This window comes from Passer montanus, unplaced genomic scaffold, assembly GCF_014805655.1.
Source record: "Passer montanus isolate IOZ18808 unplaced genomic scaffold, ASM1480565v1 scaffold2, whole genome shotgun sequence".
In the NCBI taxonomy this organism is placed as follows: Eukaryota; Metazoa; Chordata; class Aves; order Passeriformes; family Passeridae; genus Passer; species Passer montanus.
The window spans coordinates 8,033,305-8,048,160 of NW_024366591.1; the positions used below are offsets into that span (position 1 = coordinate 8,033,305).

At 39.4% G+C, this 14,856-nt stretch overlaps 1 protein-coding gene across 4 annotated transcripts in view; it reads left to right on the forward strand.

The window, feature by feature from the left end:
• The window catches only part of DISC1 (DISC1 scaffold protein), a 187,191-nt gene that overhangs the window by 40,980 nt on the left and 131,355 nt on the right, over positions 1-14,856 (forward strand). For all 4 annotated transcript variants that reach the window (XM_039707572.1, XM_039707571.1, XM_039707570.1 and 1 more), the window contains one exon: positions 11,826-11,976. In XM_039707572.1, coding sequence (XP_039563506.1) covers positions 11,826-11,976 — 151 coding nt within the window. The remainder of the gene's footprint in view (positions 1-11,825; positions 11,977-14,856) is intronic.

Genomic DNA, 14,856 nt, shown 5'->3' on the forward strand with positions numbered 1-14,856 from the left:
TCCGGGGTTTTCCTTTTTTTTTTTTTTTTTTTGTAATTTGCAGGTTCCTGTGATATTTTGGTTAGCATCCAAGGCTATTGTGAGGCTTATTGGAACCAGCAATAACCTATGTTGCTGAAGTTTTGTATGTTAATTCCTTTCGTGTGTTCATGCAAATCTTTTCACTGCAGAGCAGACACATTGTTTTGTCAGCTACCCATAGGGAAATCAAATAACTCCTAATTGTTGTTTTGCTTCCTGTGATACTCCTGAGCTGTTGATAATTCCACAAAAGAATTCTGAAAAAGTACTGGTGGATGGATGAGGATGGGTAAATAGAGAATTTTGATATATTCCTACACTTCTTTGTAGAATATTGGATTTCTTAAGCAAAACATCTAAGCTTTTCATCATCTTCTGACCCTACCTCACATAGTGCGGTTGGTTGCCTGCCTTGTATTTAGTTGTTCTATACTTTTTCCCTGGTGGTGGAATTTGGGCAGCTCCAAGACCAAACCTTGGCAAAATTGCTGCCTTTGTTGTTTCTGGAAGCCTCTGTAACAGGCTGAACATGGTGGTGGCATTGACTGTCCCAGTGCCACGATGTGTTGGTAGAGATCTGTTTCAGGGAGGTCATGTGTCTGAGCCATCAGCTCAACACGAGCAATTTTTACAGTAAGAACCTGCTCAAACTCTAGTAAGAAGCTGCCAACGTGAAGTAGGGGTTGATAGCTGAGGAAATGCCTCCTCTGAGGTTCTTGCAATGAGATGTGGCTTTGATCCAGTTCAGCTGGGGACTCTTTCTTCAGAGAAGTTCACTTTGTGCAGTGCTCTGAGCCCCACAAGCTTTCTGGGTTTTTTTGCAGAATTTGGTGATATTTTGGGAATGATGGGAATGCCAGGAATGCAGGATGTTTTGAAATTCAGGATCAATAGGACAAAGTGTGCTTGAGATTAATTTCCAGAGGGAAAAAAACAGAAAAGGGTATGCATCTTTTACATTTTATATTTTTTTTTTTCCTTCCAAAGGAAGTTGCAGGATCCAACAAGAGTTCCACTGCCCCAAATTATTTAAATTGTTTTGTGTTTATGCTTTGATACCACAAACAGACTTGGGAAAGCAATGTTGAAGATGGTAGGTAGGAAATAGACAAGAGCTTGGTACTTGTATATGTAAGCTAAATAAACTGTAGGTGCAAGTCAGATAGCAAAAAAATTGTATTTTTTTTCCTCTTTTTGGAAAAGCCTAGAGCAGCAGATGCTAGCTGGAAGATGTGGGAAGGGAAGAGGATCAAGGGACAGAAACAATGAGAGAAACTGGGGTGGAAGGGTACCTGTGAACTGCTGAGAGGGAATTGATTAATAGGGCCAAGTTCAAATGGAAGGGCAGGAAACCAGTCACCAAGTATTAACAGTCAGCAGCTATTCTGTGTTTAAATTATTTTCCTTGCAATTTGATTCTGATTCCTGGAGCAATAATTTCCTGGTGGAAATTATTGGATCTGACTAGATACAAAGCAGAATTATTTTTTTTTTTGAGTGTGCTTGAAACACTGGAACAGGTTGTGCAGAGAGGTGATGGATGGATTTATGCCCCATCTCTGGCAACACCGAAGGTCAAGCTGGATGGGGCTCTGAGCACCCTGAACTAGTTGAAGATATCCCTGGTTATTGCAGTTGGGTTGGACTAGATGACCTTAATAACCAGTTTTTTGTTTTGATAGTCAGAATAGTCTGAGAACAAATGACAAATGTTGTCAACCATTCTCTCTTATTGCTTGATTTCTTGCGATATGGCCTTTACTGCATATAGCAGGACAGTGTAACTGCTGTGTGCTAAAACAGTGATGGATGGTAGAAATTGGAAAAGTGACTAGGCCAAACTAAGTTAGCACCTTTTATTTGCTAATTTTAAATTTGTCTTTATTTTTTGAAATAAAGTTTTAAAACAGTTTTTGCTTTTCCATTGACTGGTGCAGCGTGCTTGGGGAAGGCTATCAGCTCAATTTGATAGTGAAGTTTTAGTTCTTGAAGAGCACTGAGAATAAGGAAGAAACAATGAAATTAGATTTATATATTTGAGATGATGTAGACTATTAAATGTGAGAGTGGGGACCTGGAATAGAAGCAAACATTAAGCAGTATTGTGGGAGCTCAAGAAGGAGAATGCAGGAACAAGAGAGGAAGAAAAAAGATTGCTTTAACCTAAAGTAAAATTCTGGCATCCAGGTACTCATCCATAATGAATGGATGTACTGTTTTCAGCTCTGTTACCACAAAGGCTTACTTTATTTTCTCTCTCCCTTTTTGTTTCTAGAAGCTTCAAATTTCCTTGTAGAGTTCCCCACTGCAGTTTTCAGAGCAATTGCTTTGGGGCTGCATGCACACATTTATATTCACTTTATAGTTCTCTGTGTGTAATATTCAATCAATAACAAATAGTATTTTATACCTTTACATCAGCATGCCTTGCCACAGAAGGGAGATAATGTTGCCTAATTGCACTTTGTTTTGATGGTGTTGATCTGTAGTTGGTGGCTTAAGCAGAACTGCAAGCTGATTTCTTTCCCTTATTGTAGTCCTTGGGAAACAGCATAATTTAATATACACCACTTCAAAATCTGTGCTGTTTTCTTCAAACTTCAACTGAAATCCACTCTGCATCTACTCACTGGTGTTCCTTAGCCTAGACTTCTTGCTGCTTTGTTCTGCATTTTTGCAACATGGCTTTTAAAAGTATGAAGATAAACCTTTGTGGAACACTGCTTATGTTATCTCTGCTACTTTGTGGCTTCTCTCACAAAAAAACCCCAAGCCTAATCTTAAACAGTATGCTTTAGAATGGTGTTCTGAATATATTCAGGTTAGGCAATAATAAAGGATCCTTTTCTTTGTTTGACAGCTGGATCAAAGCACTTTAGATTCATAATATGTGCTTAAATAGAACCTGCTTAAAAACGTCCCAACAAAATCTGACTGTCTCCAGTTACAAAATCCTTAATATAAAAGCCCAGATATAGACAATCCCATATCAAAATTTATTTATGGAGTATTTAGAACTTTAAAAAAATGACAGCTATCTCACAATATAGTGCAATTAGTTGTAGACCACTGCATGGTTTACTGTGAATTGAATCACCTGTTTTCTAATCAATCCATGGCATTTATTCAGAGGCAGTGAAGATAGGTGGGTGTTGGCTTAGAGCTTCCTGGAGCAAGGAAAGGAACATGGTGAACTGGGATTGAATCGCCTGCAGATGACATGGATATACAGCTGACAGTTCTTGTATATGAACTGTGCTGATTTGAAACATCCACCAAGCCTTTCCTTCTACCATTTCCAATAAAAGAATAAGCTGTCTTGCCAGACAAGGAGCTTTGCATGGATTCCTGTGAGCTTCCTTGTCTTGTGAGATCTCTTTCAGAGTACAATTTTATTCACAGTAGTTGTCTGTGTCGTTGTGCTGCATAGCCTGACGTTTTTGAAGATACAGATTTGACCCAGAGTCAGCGGTACGTGTTTTCTTCATTTCTCTAAAATCTCATATGTAGTGACAGTACTGTCAGCACTGCTTGCAGAAGAATGTTGCTATCAAATAAAGTGCACAAGCAATCAGCTTTTTTCCCCTTTTAGTGTATCTTTTGATGTTACTGTAAGTTATTTTTATTGTAATGTCATATTGGAAATGTAAGGATCATGGTGGTTTCATTGGAAACTTTGTGAAAGACTATGAAAAGCAAACAGTCAGTGGGGCACTGTTTAATTTGTATTGTGAACTGGCTAAAGGAGAAATGATGTCTCCAACGTTCACATCTATGAACTCCCATGTGTTCACCTATGTGAACTCTTGTGGTATTTGAAAGAATTTACAAATGCAGCAAATCTGAAGAGGAGGACTGTAGGGGATAAAAACTGTATGAAATGGTACTTTTCATGCAGTTACAAAGATTAATTACTAAGGTTGTCACATACAGAAAACTGCTCACTATTTCACTAACTGTTATGCATGTCAGGCACATTAAAAAATGTGATTACTCCTGCATTTAGAAAGTTATGGAAGTAGTTAGTTTATGCTCTAATGTAAAATATTTATGAAGGCCCTAATATTAAAAATGTTGTTATTAAAGACACTATAAAACCTCACTGTTTTTCAGAAATTTCAGATAAAGAACAATGGAGATTAAGCTGCTTCTAGTATGCTGAAATTATTGCCCCTAACTTTCACCAAGTGTGTGGGTCTGATGCACTGTTCTCTCCATTTATCCCTTTGGCTGTCATTTATTTTGTGGATTGTAAATTTTTTGGAGTAGGGTTTCTTTCCCCCTCCTTGTCTGAGCCTAGTACAGTTGGAACCTCCATTGGAGGCTCCTCTGTGAGATGCTAGTGGCAACAATAACTCCTTTCAGGATAGTCATGTTACAGGAAATTCTAAGTTTATTCAAATAGTCCTGATGTCCTTAAACTCAGCCCAGAAATAACAGCTGTGAGGATAGTTTACCCTACATCATTGCCAGGTGAGGAGAAAGTAGCATGAGAAAGCAAAATTTTTCTAATGTTGGCCAAGTAACTAGAGAGATTAATTGTCCAAGTCAGGACTTGGATATTTTCCTCTCAATCCCCAAATTTCCCAAAGGTGTGCTGGACAAAGCCCTTCTGTCTTAGTGGCTTCTTGCTTATGTTCCTGCTGATTTTGAAAGTAACTGCACCTACACTCTCACAAAACTCGTGGAGTTCTGTGGCTTGTGCCCCTAAATCCTGTTAAGTGTTGTTATTGAGAGCCAGAGAATACATCACAGATCTGAGTGACAGTCTGTCAGTCACACTGCTGCTGTGGAGCACTGGTCAAAATTTGTGATAAAAGTCTGCCCCAAGTTTGCACTAGTGACTTTCTGGGGAGAAGTTTCTTTCTGGGGATATAGATTTTCCAGTGTTAACTGGAGGTGTAAACTGTAAGTGGAAATCTTGGTGGTGTGCTTTGGAGGAAGCATCTGTTAAAACATATAAGAATGTAGCTTTTTGTTCAATGCTAAGTGAATGCTCTTAAATTTAATATAAATAAGAGGAGGGAAATATCTGCCAATGTGTCATGCTTCCTTTTGTAATAACAGCTAAAAAGTGTCTGTTCATGTATATTTTAAAGCTTTCAGACTTCTCAACTCTGCTGCAACACAGATGTTCAGTACACTAAATTCTGAAATGTTATATATTTTAAGGAGGCAGCAATTTCCTGGGTTGTAATTGGTGTGAACTGATGGGTGGAAAATGCAGAGCTTGCAGGGAGGCAGAGAGCATGCTTGAGCTGTCCTCCCTCTTAAGAAATCTTGTAGACAGTGTTCTCCATTGCTTCTCTTGAAGGGACTATTTTGAGTACCAGGTTTCCTTTTTGTTCCTCCCCCACCTGATTTATGTATAGTGGTGTCTCATTTCTAGGAAAGGAGAAGGGATCTGAGGATAAGCAGCTGATGCTGACTGCAGCAGGGGGAACTTGTGGCATCAAATGCTACATCAGGTCATTGCTGGGTGTTTTGGTTGCTCTGGTACCTTAGGTCAGTCAGGGAATGCAGGAGACTTATTTGCTTGTACACTTCTGGTTGCTAGTCTTTTAACTTTCAACAGCACCATCATTGGAGGTAACTAACCATCAATCAAGCATCTCAGCATGCATTACAAGGTTTTGTCATCTGTACTAAGACTGAGAAATAACTGAGGAATACACACAAACCAAGGAATTATGGAGCTGTAGCTCCTGCAGATTTTGGCCCTCTTGCTTTAGGGTGAATTTTGTGGCAGTAGCTTCTGACTCCAAAGGGAGTTCAGCAGCCAGGAGTTTGGTTTGTTCTGCTGTTCCTCAAGGTAGTCTTGATAGTTCAGGAGCAGAGCTGGAGTGTGAAATTGCACAAAGATGTCCTTTTGACTGGAATGGAAAAAGTTAAGTGGTGGGTAAGGGGGATAATTACATTTGCATTTTGCTCTACCTTTTTATGGGCTGAACATGAATGTTTGGCTGTGGTACCCAGGGGGTTATAGCCTTGTCTGGAAAGCTTTAGTCTCTGCTTACTGGCCTTTCCAGGAACTGCTTTTTCCACTGGCTGCTGGATGTATTTAATGGACCCCAGCCCAAATATAATTTTAGTTCAGATTAGGTGTGTGAGCCTTTGGAAGGAATCTCCCAATTGTCCCATTTGCTATGCTTTGCTTTGCACTGTAGAGCAGTCTTGTAGTACAACGGGTTGGTTTTCTTTCAAGTGAGACAAAGTCTGAAGATGGGCTGTAGAACTTCCAGAGGAATTCAACTATCTGTTCTTTGATCCATGGCTTTACACTAAACCTAGTTTGAAGTAGGACCTTCCGAAATGCAGATGGTGGGGCCTCTATACGGAACTGTTTTGCTCTGCAGATGTTCTCCTTTTGATCCCCACAGTCACAGGCATAACTCTGCTTCTCCTGTTGCTTCAGTGGTGTCTGTCCCCAGCCCCATGACTTCTTGGAGTCAGCCTTGCCCAGGTGTGCAGTTTGACTTTGCAATGGCTTTATTTTGCTGTTTTCCACATGCAGGGCTGAATGGAAGGTAGAAAAGGTTTGCTCTATACTGGTGACCAGACAGCACATGGTAAGGGCTAGCTGTTCAACTATCCAAGAGTAATCTGAAGCTGCATTTTATAGATATCAAGTGTCCTTACTTTTGATATTGTATATGTTTGGTACTGTTAAATGGTTAATTATTTTATCCTTAAGAGCAGATAGGTATTCCAGGTGCTTGTAATGCCTTCAGTTCTTATCACAGTAAATGTCTTTATGCGTCATATTTGGATATGAATTGATCTACGTTTTCTCCTGCTAGTTATTTCGCAGGAGGCCAATGCTAGTAGCTGGGCTGTAGACACCTTGCTTACTAGTCTGCTCTCCAGATGTGTTTCACTCACATATTCAAACTCAACATTAAAGTCCTCAAGTTACCATATGGGGTATGTGTTTAAATAATTAATGATTCAATTTTTTTGTTCTGTTATAATGTATTTTGGACACCAAAAGCATAGATCACCTGAGAAGAAAGAAGCTTCTGGTGGATAGAAGGGAAGTCTTTTATCTGACAGACATCAGAGATTTGGGAACAACAAGGGGCACTTTGCACCCTGGTTCTTAGTCTGCTCTCTGAAGTCATGTTACTGTTTGTGGTTTTGGATACAGGCTGCAAGAGGGGTCTTTGGTTCTAAACCTGGGACTTCTTTGGTTCTTACAAAATACTTAACTATCTTTGGTGCTGAGCATACAAGACACTTCCATCATCATGTGGGACCCATACAGTTTTTAAGAAAGTGAATGGTGGGGAGATTATGTGTTTCCAGAAGTATCTAGCAGGCAAGAAAAAATATTTTAGAGCTGCAGTGTGTGTTATGGTTATAAATCCTACCTAAATCCTGTTTTAGGGCTTTCAGCTTTTGTGGGGATGCAAGGGCAAAGCGGAAGAGGTTATTTGCTGAATTGTGGTGCAAGATCAAATGACCTTCCCTAATTGAACTAGCTGAAGGAACACTTTTTTAATGTCCAGCAATTCGTGGAATAGCATGATTGATTATCTTCCCACTTATTAGCGCAGACAAAAATAAACATAAATATATGCAGTATATAGCAAATTAGGTTGTGTCCTTACTGAGATGATTTTCTTAAATGTTTTTTAAATGATGATAAATAGTTCTGATAAAGTGAACCTTTTCTTTGGAGGAATAAAACCAATGTTAGAGTACTTAAAAAGTAGAGAGGTAGCCAGATGTTCTCACATGGTCAATTAGAAGTTATGGAAATTGCTTCCTTTACTCAAAGCTATTACAAAGCATGATCTTTGGAGACACTACTGTTTTCAGACTGCTGCTTGTTTAATTGAGAACAGCAGTTAGTCAGCATCTTCCAGGTCTGTACTATGGTTGGCTTTAAAGTGAGTGGGATGTCTGAGGTGCACTGGCAGTAGTGAATTCCAGAGTAATGGCTTGCAGTAGAGGGTAATTTAAGAGTTAACTTTTACTCTTTGGTCTGAAGTAGGAGCTTTGTCTAGGGTATCCATAGGACTCTTCAAGGTAGCAAGCTGGCACCAGAATGTAGTGAAATAAAAGTCTGATAAAGACAATTAGGCCTCATTTTAAGTGCTTCTGTAAAACAGTATGTATTGATTACCTGAAAGTTTGTTCATTTAAGAATTTCATCAGATTGGGGGGGGTTTGCTTTTGGCATGTAAGCTGTCCATTAAGTAACTTATTTTGAAGTGAGGAATGGTATAGAGAAAGTATTAAGGCTTTCTTTGTAATGAAGATACCTAAGTGCATGTAGTTGCTTTTGGTGTCTCAGTCTATCAGTGAGTTCTTTTCTCTGTTGGAATAACTTGTTAAAACACTAAAATGAAAGTAAACAAAAGTTGTGTCCGTGAGTCTAATGACTTAGCAATAGCAAAGGCCTTCTGTGTCTGCTTCTTGGCTGAAAAATCCTAGAAAATATGGTGGAAGAGATCACACAGAATATTCTGAGCTGGAATAAGGATCATCAAAGTCCAACTGCTGGCCCTGCAGAGGACAGCCCGAAGAATCACATGATGTGCCTGAGAGCATTGTCCAAACACTTTTTGAACTCTGTCAGACTTGGTGCCATGACTGCTTCCCTGGTGAGCCCAAACCACCAGCTGAGTGAAGAACTTTCTCCTAATATTCAGCCTAAACCTCCCCTGGTGCAGCTTCAGGCCATTCCCTCATGTCCCGTCCCTGGTCACCACAGAGAAGAGATCAGTGCCTGCCCCTCCTCTTCTCCTCATGAGGAAGCTGTAACTGCAATGAGATCTCCCCTCAGTCTCCTCCAGGCTGAACAGACCAAGTGACCTCAGCTGCTCCTCAAATTCCTTCCCCTCAAGGCCCTTCACCATCTTCATTGCCCTCCTTAGTGCACTCCCTAACAGCTCAATGTCTTTCTTTTATTGTGGCTCCCAAAACTGTCCCCAGCACTCGAGGTGAGGCTGCCGCAGAGCAGGACAATCCCCTCCCTTGCCTGGCTGGTGATGCTGTCCCTGATGCCCCCCAGGCCAGGGCTGGCCCTCCTGGCTGCAGGGCACTGCTGGCTCATGTTCAACTTGCCATCGACTAGAACCCCCAGGTCCCTTTCCATGGTGCTGCTTTCTAGTGTCTCATTCCCCAGTCTGTCCATACACCCAGGGTTGCCCCATCCCAGGTGCAGAGTCCAGCACTTTCCCGTGTTCAAACAAGGGAATGCACTTGGTTTTTCTGGCCTCAACCCTTAAACTCTGCCAGAGGTATTCCTGAGAGATGTTTGTCTGACCTGAAAACCAACACTGGAGGAGATTTCCTGTCTAACCTTGGCAGTTAGATTTAGTGCTTCACTATACCCAATGTTTTTTTCACATATCATTTGCTGCAACTCAGGTTTGTTACTGAGGATTCAAGTTCTAAGAGAACATTCTATTACTGCTTTCTTTGTAGCTTGCTGGCTTGTAGTAGTACTGGAAGTTACCTCAATCTGTATCTCTGCTAGTCTGAGGAACCCTGCTTATTTCCCTCTTTCACATCCTTTCACATTCCCTCTAGCCACATCCTTGGCTAGACTTCTGATAATTTCCATTATTTGTGCTTGATCCAGATTTTTTTTGAGCCACAGCACTAAAAGCTGGATTGAGATGAGCCTTATTTGCATGGTTCCCTGCTCTGCAGCTGGCACTGAGGCTCTTGGGTCTCTCCATGCACTAAAGATATCAGCCAGGTCAAATGGCACAGATCTCTTTTCCAGGAGAGGATTCTAAAAGCTGAATGCTGCAGTGTTCAGCTCACTAGTGCTGGAGTCTCTTAAGTCATAATCCTTAAGTGTGATGCTGAAAAAATGAAAGGATAAAAAAATCATTTAGTGCAGAGAGATAAGTGGATATGAGCAGCCATATTACGTATAAGATGCCAGTGGAACAAATTATTTAGAAACGTCTGTTAGTAGAAACTAATTGAATACTGTGTAGATTGGAATATATGAAGCAGGATGCAGCCAAGACTTAATGAGAGAGAGAGAAAGAATTGGCATTTGGATTCCCTCATCTGTTTTCCTTCCCAAAATAGCTTGTTTCTAGGGCCAGGAGGGGTAGGAGTAGAATGATGAAACAACTGGACACACAAACACAGTTAAGCATAATTATGTCGAAGAACAATGATGACGTTGTTAAATGGCTATAGAGGGTTGCCACAACTCCCAGGATCCCAGTGGCGAATGGTGTGAGTAAAAGGAAGTGTTTCCACGTGTTTTGGCCTTCAGTGGTCATTGGTCACTAGCCAACCCTTTCAGCCCTCACTGTTCTCTTTGTAACAGTGGTGTTTTTGATGGCTGAGTTTGAAATGCTAAGTGGCATATTAGCATGCAAGTGCTGATGTGTTTTTCTGGTCAAAATATAGGGTTGAGAGTCTGATCTCAGCTCAAATTTTAGTTTCAGTGGGGCGATAGGGATAGGGTGAATCTGCTTAGCTGTGGCCCCTGAGAAATGCATCACAGGTGTGGTTCACCTCCACTGCTTTGCAGGGATAGTATGCACATGGGTACATGAGGGGTAGAGTGTTCATTTCAGCAAGGCCTTCTGACATTTTACATGTGGATGACAACACAAAAGTGAGTTCACCCTGGAGAACAGTGCTGGGACAGGGGAAAGATCCAGTCTTATTAGTAAGGTCTCTGTCTTTATTCTACCCTGTTGGCACAGAAGCAGAATGGAGATCAATACTAATGATAGATTCTTGTAAAAATGCATCATTTCTCTAAACCAGCAAATGTAAGCAACTTCTCATGTTAAATCCCCTCAGAGGATAAAGAAAGAAAATAAGCAATAAAAAGCATGCACAGATGGATGCTATTCTGATAGTAACATATTGAAAATATTAAAAGGATTGCTAATCGCACAAAATTGTATGCAGTGAGGTCACAAGCAGAGTACTGAGCTGTAAAGGTTTTCCATTTGTGGGTTACTCTAAACTTTCCAATTTGACTAATGTATCATCAAAGGTGTTCTGTCTTGGATGATAGGCTTGTTATCTGTCATGTATGTGATTTTTGTTGCTATAGTGGCACAATAGAAGATACATGTACTGCATTAAGAATTAGTAGTTAGAATGATGTTCCTTTGTTTTCTACAGAGACAGAAAACAAATAAGTAACTTACATAGAGAGGTGGTCACACTAAGAAATGTATACAATCAAAGCAGTTTCTTGGGGACTACTGTTATTTTTATTTAATGTTGGAGGTAATTTTTTTTTGGATGATAAACTGAGCATAATTCAGGAGAGCCTGGAATGTGATAATTGATTAATTGCTATAACTGCACGTGCATTTTCTGCTGAAGTACACTGCTATATCATATGTGATTCTTCAGTTCTTGACCTAATAACAATACAAATTTTTAATAAGGTCAAAATTAAAATATCTAACTGCTAAGTTTTAAGACAAACTGCAGTGTGCAGTGAAAAGCAGCACTTTTCCTAGAATTTAATTCTCAGCTGTTACTCTAAGAAGGGCATGGATGATAACTTCAAGCCAATTCTTTGGAGCTCTATGAAATTAAAGTGCTGTAAAGCCTGCAGTTTTGTCCTTGTCATAGAAAAAAGTAGCTTGGCATCTTGGTTATCTGATGTTTTACATTATAGTCTTGTTAATTTGTCCTTGAGCAGAACAGACCAATTTATTTTATGAAAAGAGGAAGAAGAACAATCAGAGAGGTGGATTTTACTTTTTGTTGAGAGACTATTTTCCTCCCCAGGTAAAACAGCACCCTTTCATCACTGTCCTCATTGTTTAACATTTTTTTTAAACTTTGATTTCTAGCTGATAAATTTAGACGGAAACTGGAAGAACTGGAGAAGGAGAAAAATTCTTTAAAATTTCAGCTTCCTTCAAGGCATCCCTCTGTTAGCAGTTTTTTGGATAGGTTCATGACCCAAGTTCAGGCAACATTGCACTGGGCTGCTGATAATTGGTAAGTTTGTTGATTCATTATTGTGTAAAATGGTGCTTCTGTTTTTCTCAAAATGCAGAATACACTTGTGAATAATTATACTAAAGAGTTTTAATGACCATCTAATGTGTCCATATGGAGCTTGTTTATGAAAATCCCACCCTGCCCCCCCTTTTTTTTTTTTTTACTTTCTACAGTTCTTTCAGAATTCCCCCCAAAAACATTGATCATGATGAACAGGCAAATTAAATGGAATGTTTCTCATCGATGTTGAGTGGGAATGGGATTGAATCCTTGACACGGCAGCTTGAGCATAGAACAGCAACGCAGCTTGAGCAATACTTCCCTGTGGAGTTAATTCTGATGCTCCCTTTCAGGCAATGAGGATATTTAAATACAAAGTAAAAACCAGATTATTTTTTGATATGAATAAATCTTTGGGAGCTTCCTTTTGTGTGACACTTCTTAGATAAGAGTATTGAGCTCAGCATTGTACAAAGTCACAAAAATAAATTCTAAACCTCGTCTTGAAGGGAGAACTTCAAAGATGGGAGGAAAGCGAAATGTGTCAGATGGCCCAAGAGGGATAGTTTAGGGGAAAAAATATTCTCTATTTCTTTGTCTTAATCTGTGCTCCTAGTTACTGTTGTTAGAAGAGGATACTTCATTGGAATTGAAAGCTATTCTCAAATGCAATCACACAAATGAAAGAAGAGAAGCCTTTTGTTTTCTGGCAGCTTGTTAATACAAAGGCTGCAGTGTGCTAGTCAATACCTTTGTGTGTAATTTTTGACAGACATGGAAATGAGATAAAATCAGTACAGATAATATGATTTTTTGGGTGAAATTGGAGAATTTGAAGGAAATTTTTAGTCTCTATTTATAGCATCTAGTAACAAGGGAGGTTTATAATAAGCTGCATTCCTTCAGAGCTGTTTCCTTCTAACTTCTGAGGCTCTAAGAGGCTGTTTTACCATTCCTTAAAGATTAGGATACATCATCCTCTATTTTTTCATTAAGATATGTTTGGTCTATGCATTAATGAGTAATAATGATTTTGACATTATGGGTAGTGTTGTCTTCTTTGTCATGGAAATTGAGTCACTAAAGCATCCCTCAGATACAGTTTGCTTATTTTTAAGTGGTATAATATATATATAATGCTTTTAGATATAAAATAGATGTTTTAATGTATTTATGAAAGTTTTTCTGCTTTTTGGATGATTACGTCTGTAACTCTTCTCTTTGCACAAGTCTGAGCAATGCCATTCTTCAGGGTCAAATGAATATCCTCTTCCCTTTTTTGTCTTGAGCACACTCCTTTCTTTGAGCTTAAGTTCAACTACTGTTATTGTGACACCCTTTTATTTGCTTGCTTGATTCTTGTAGCCTTTTACTTTGCTTTTTCTGTGCCCTGAGTCATTGATACAGCAAGAGTACCCTTTGCCTTCTGTACAGGGCTTTAAATCCTTTCTGTTACAGCAATATTTTTAGATAGTACAATGGAAAACATAACTTCTTTCTCAAGGAAAATTTGTAGGCTTCAGTTTTTGTTTTCATTTTTAATTGGAACAAAACCAGTATACCCAAGAAAACTTTTTTTTCCCCTTGGAAAATTAACAAGTGATCAGACTAGCCTCAGAAGACTAGATCACTGCAATTTGACTGTAGTAAAGGCAATCTTTTCTCACAAGAAAACTGTGTATGGCAGCTTATTTAAGATATGAAGCTGAAATTCATGCCTCAGTTTTGTTTTACTTGATTAAATTATGAAATTAGTTTTTAAGTGAATGCATTTGATATTGACAGAGAATATTGGGGGCATGTGGTGGGAGCCAGATTTGGTTATGTTTAGCTTGGGAACAGCAAATGCTGTGGTTGTGCAATCACTCAAGTTTGGTGACATCAGAGAGATCTTGTTTATCTTCCAACAGTACCAAGTAGATGCACATGGAATTTCCAAGAAGGTTCTGAAAATAAAATATGTTTATAATGGAATTTTTTCTAAATTTTGACCAGCCACTTGGAAATTTGTTATGTACATCTCTAGGAATGATGCAGCTCCAGCTTGAAGAAGGTGGCTTCAGAGCTGCTGGGAAGCGTGTCTGGTCGGAGCCACAGGAACCTGTAATGTCTGTAAGGCACAGTGATGGCCTAGCACCTCATAACAGCAGTGTCTCTTTGGTGCATGCTGTTAATACAGAAATGCAGTTACACTCTCATTATGTCTATCTTGCTTAATCTTACCTATGTTAGTGATGAAGTTTTATTTTGCTTTTTCAGTACATTCTGCAACCCACAGAGAGGGAGTAAAGCAAGTGTGTCTTTTGATGGCCCTGCAGAATAGAGGAAAACCTCTTGTTTTACACACTTGTCAAACACCTGTGCATGGAGATCATAATTGTGTGGTTAATCATGCTTACACCAGATTTATGATGCATGTTTTATATGGGGCATGGATGGATTTGCTTTGCAAGATTATAGTGGGAAATCATGCCTCAAAACACTTTGAGACACAGTATTTTTTAAAGAAGACACTGAAATGAATCTGTACTCTTTATGTGGAGATGCATGCACTTGTCTCTAAAGATAGACACAGAAACACAATTGCCCTTTGCGAGTGCACGTGCCCTTAGGAGAGAACGGAAATGAAAATGGGTTTGCATTGTTTGCAGGTGCATTTTGAGAGGCAGATTATGGAATTGATACTTAACATAATGTGTTGATTACCATGGAGTCCAGTCTTGCAAAGATTTACAACTGATGACTGGGAGGAAGACCACTGATTGTGATTTTGAAAGAAATCGCTGTGCAAGAGAGAAGTAAAATTTGGCATTGTGGAGCAAACACTCCAGATGATCTCTAATGTAGTCTCCAAAAGCTGACAGAAGCTGTAAAAAT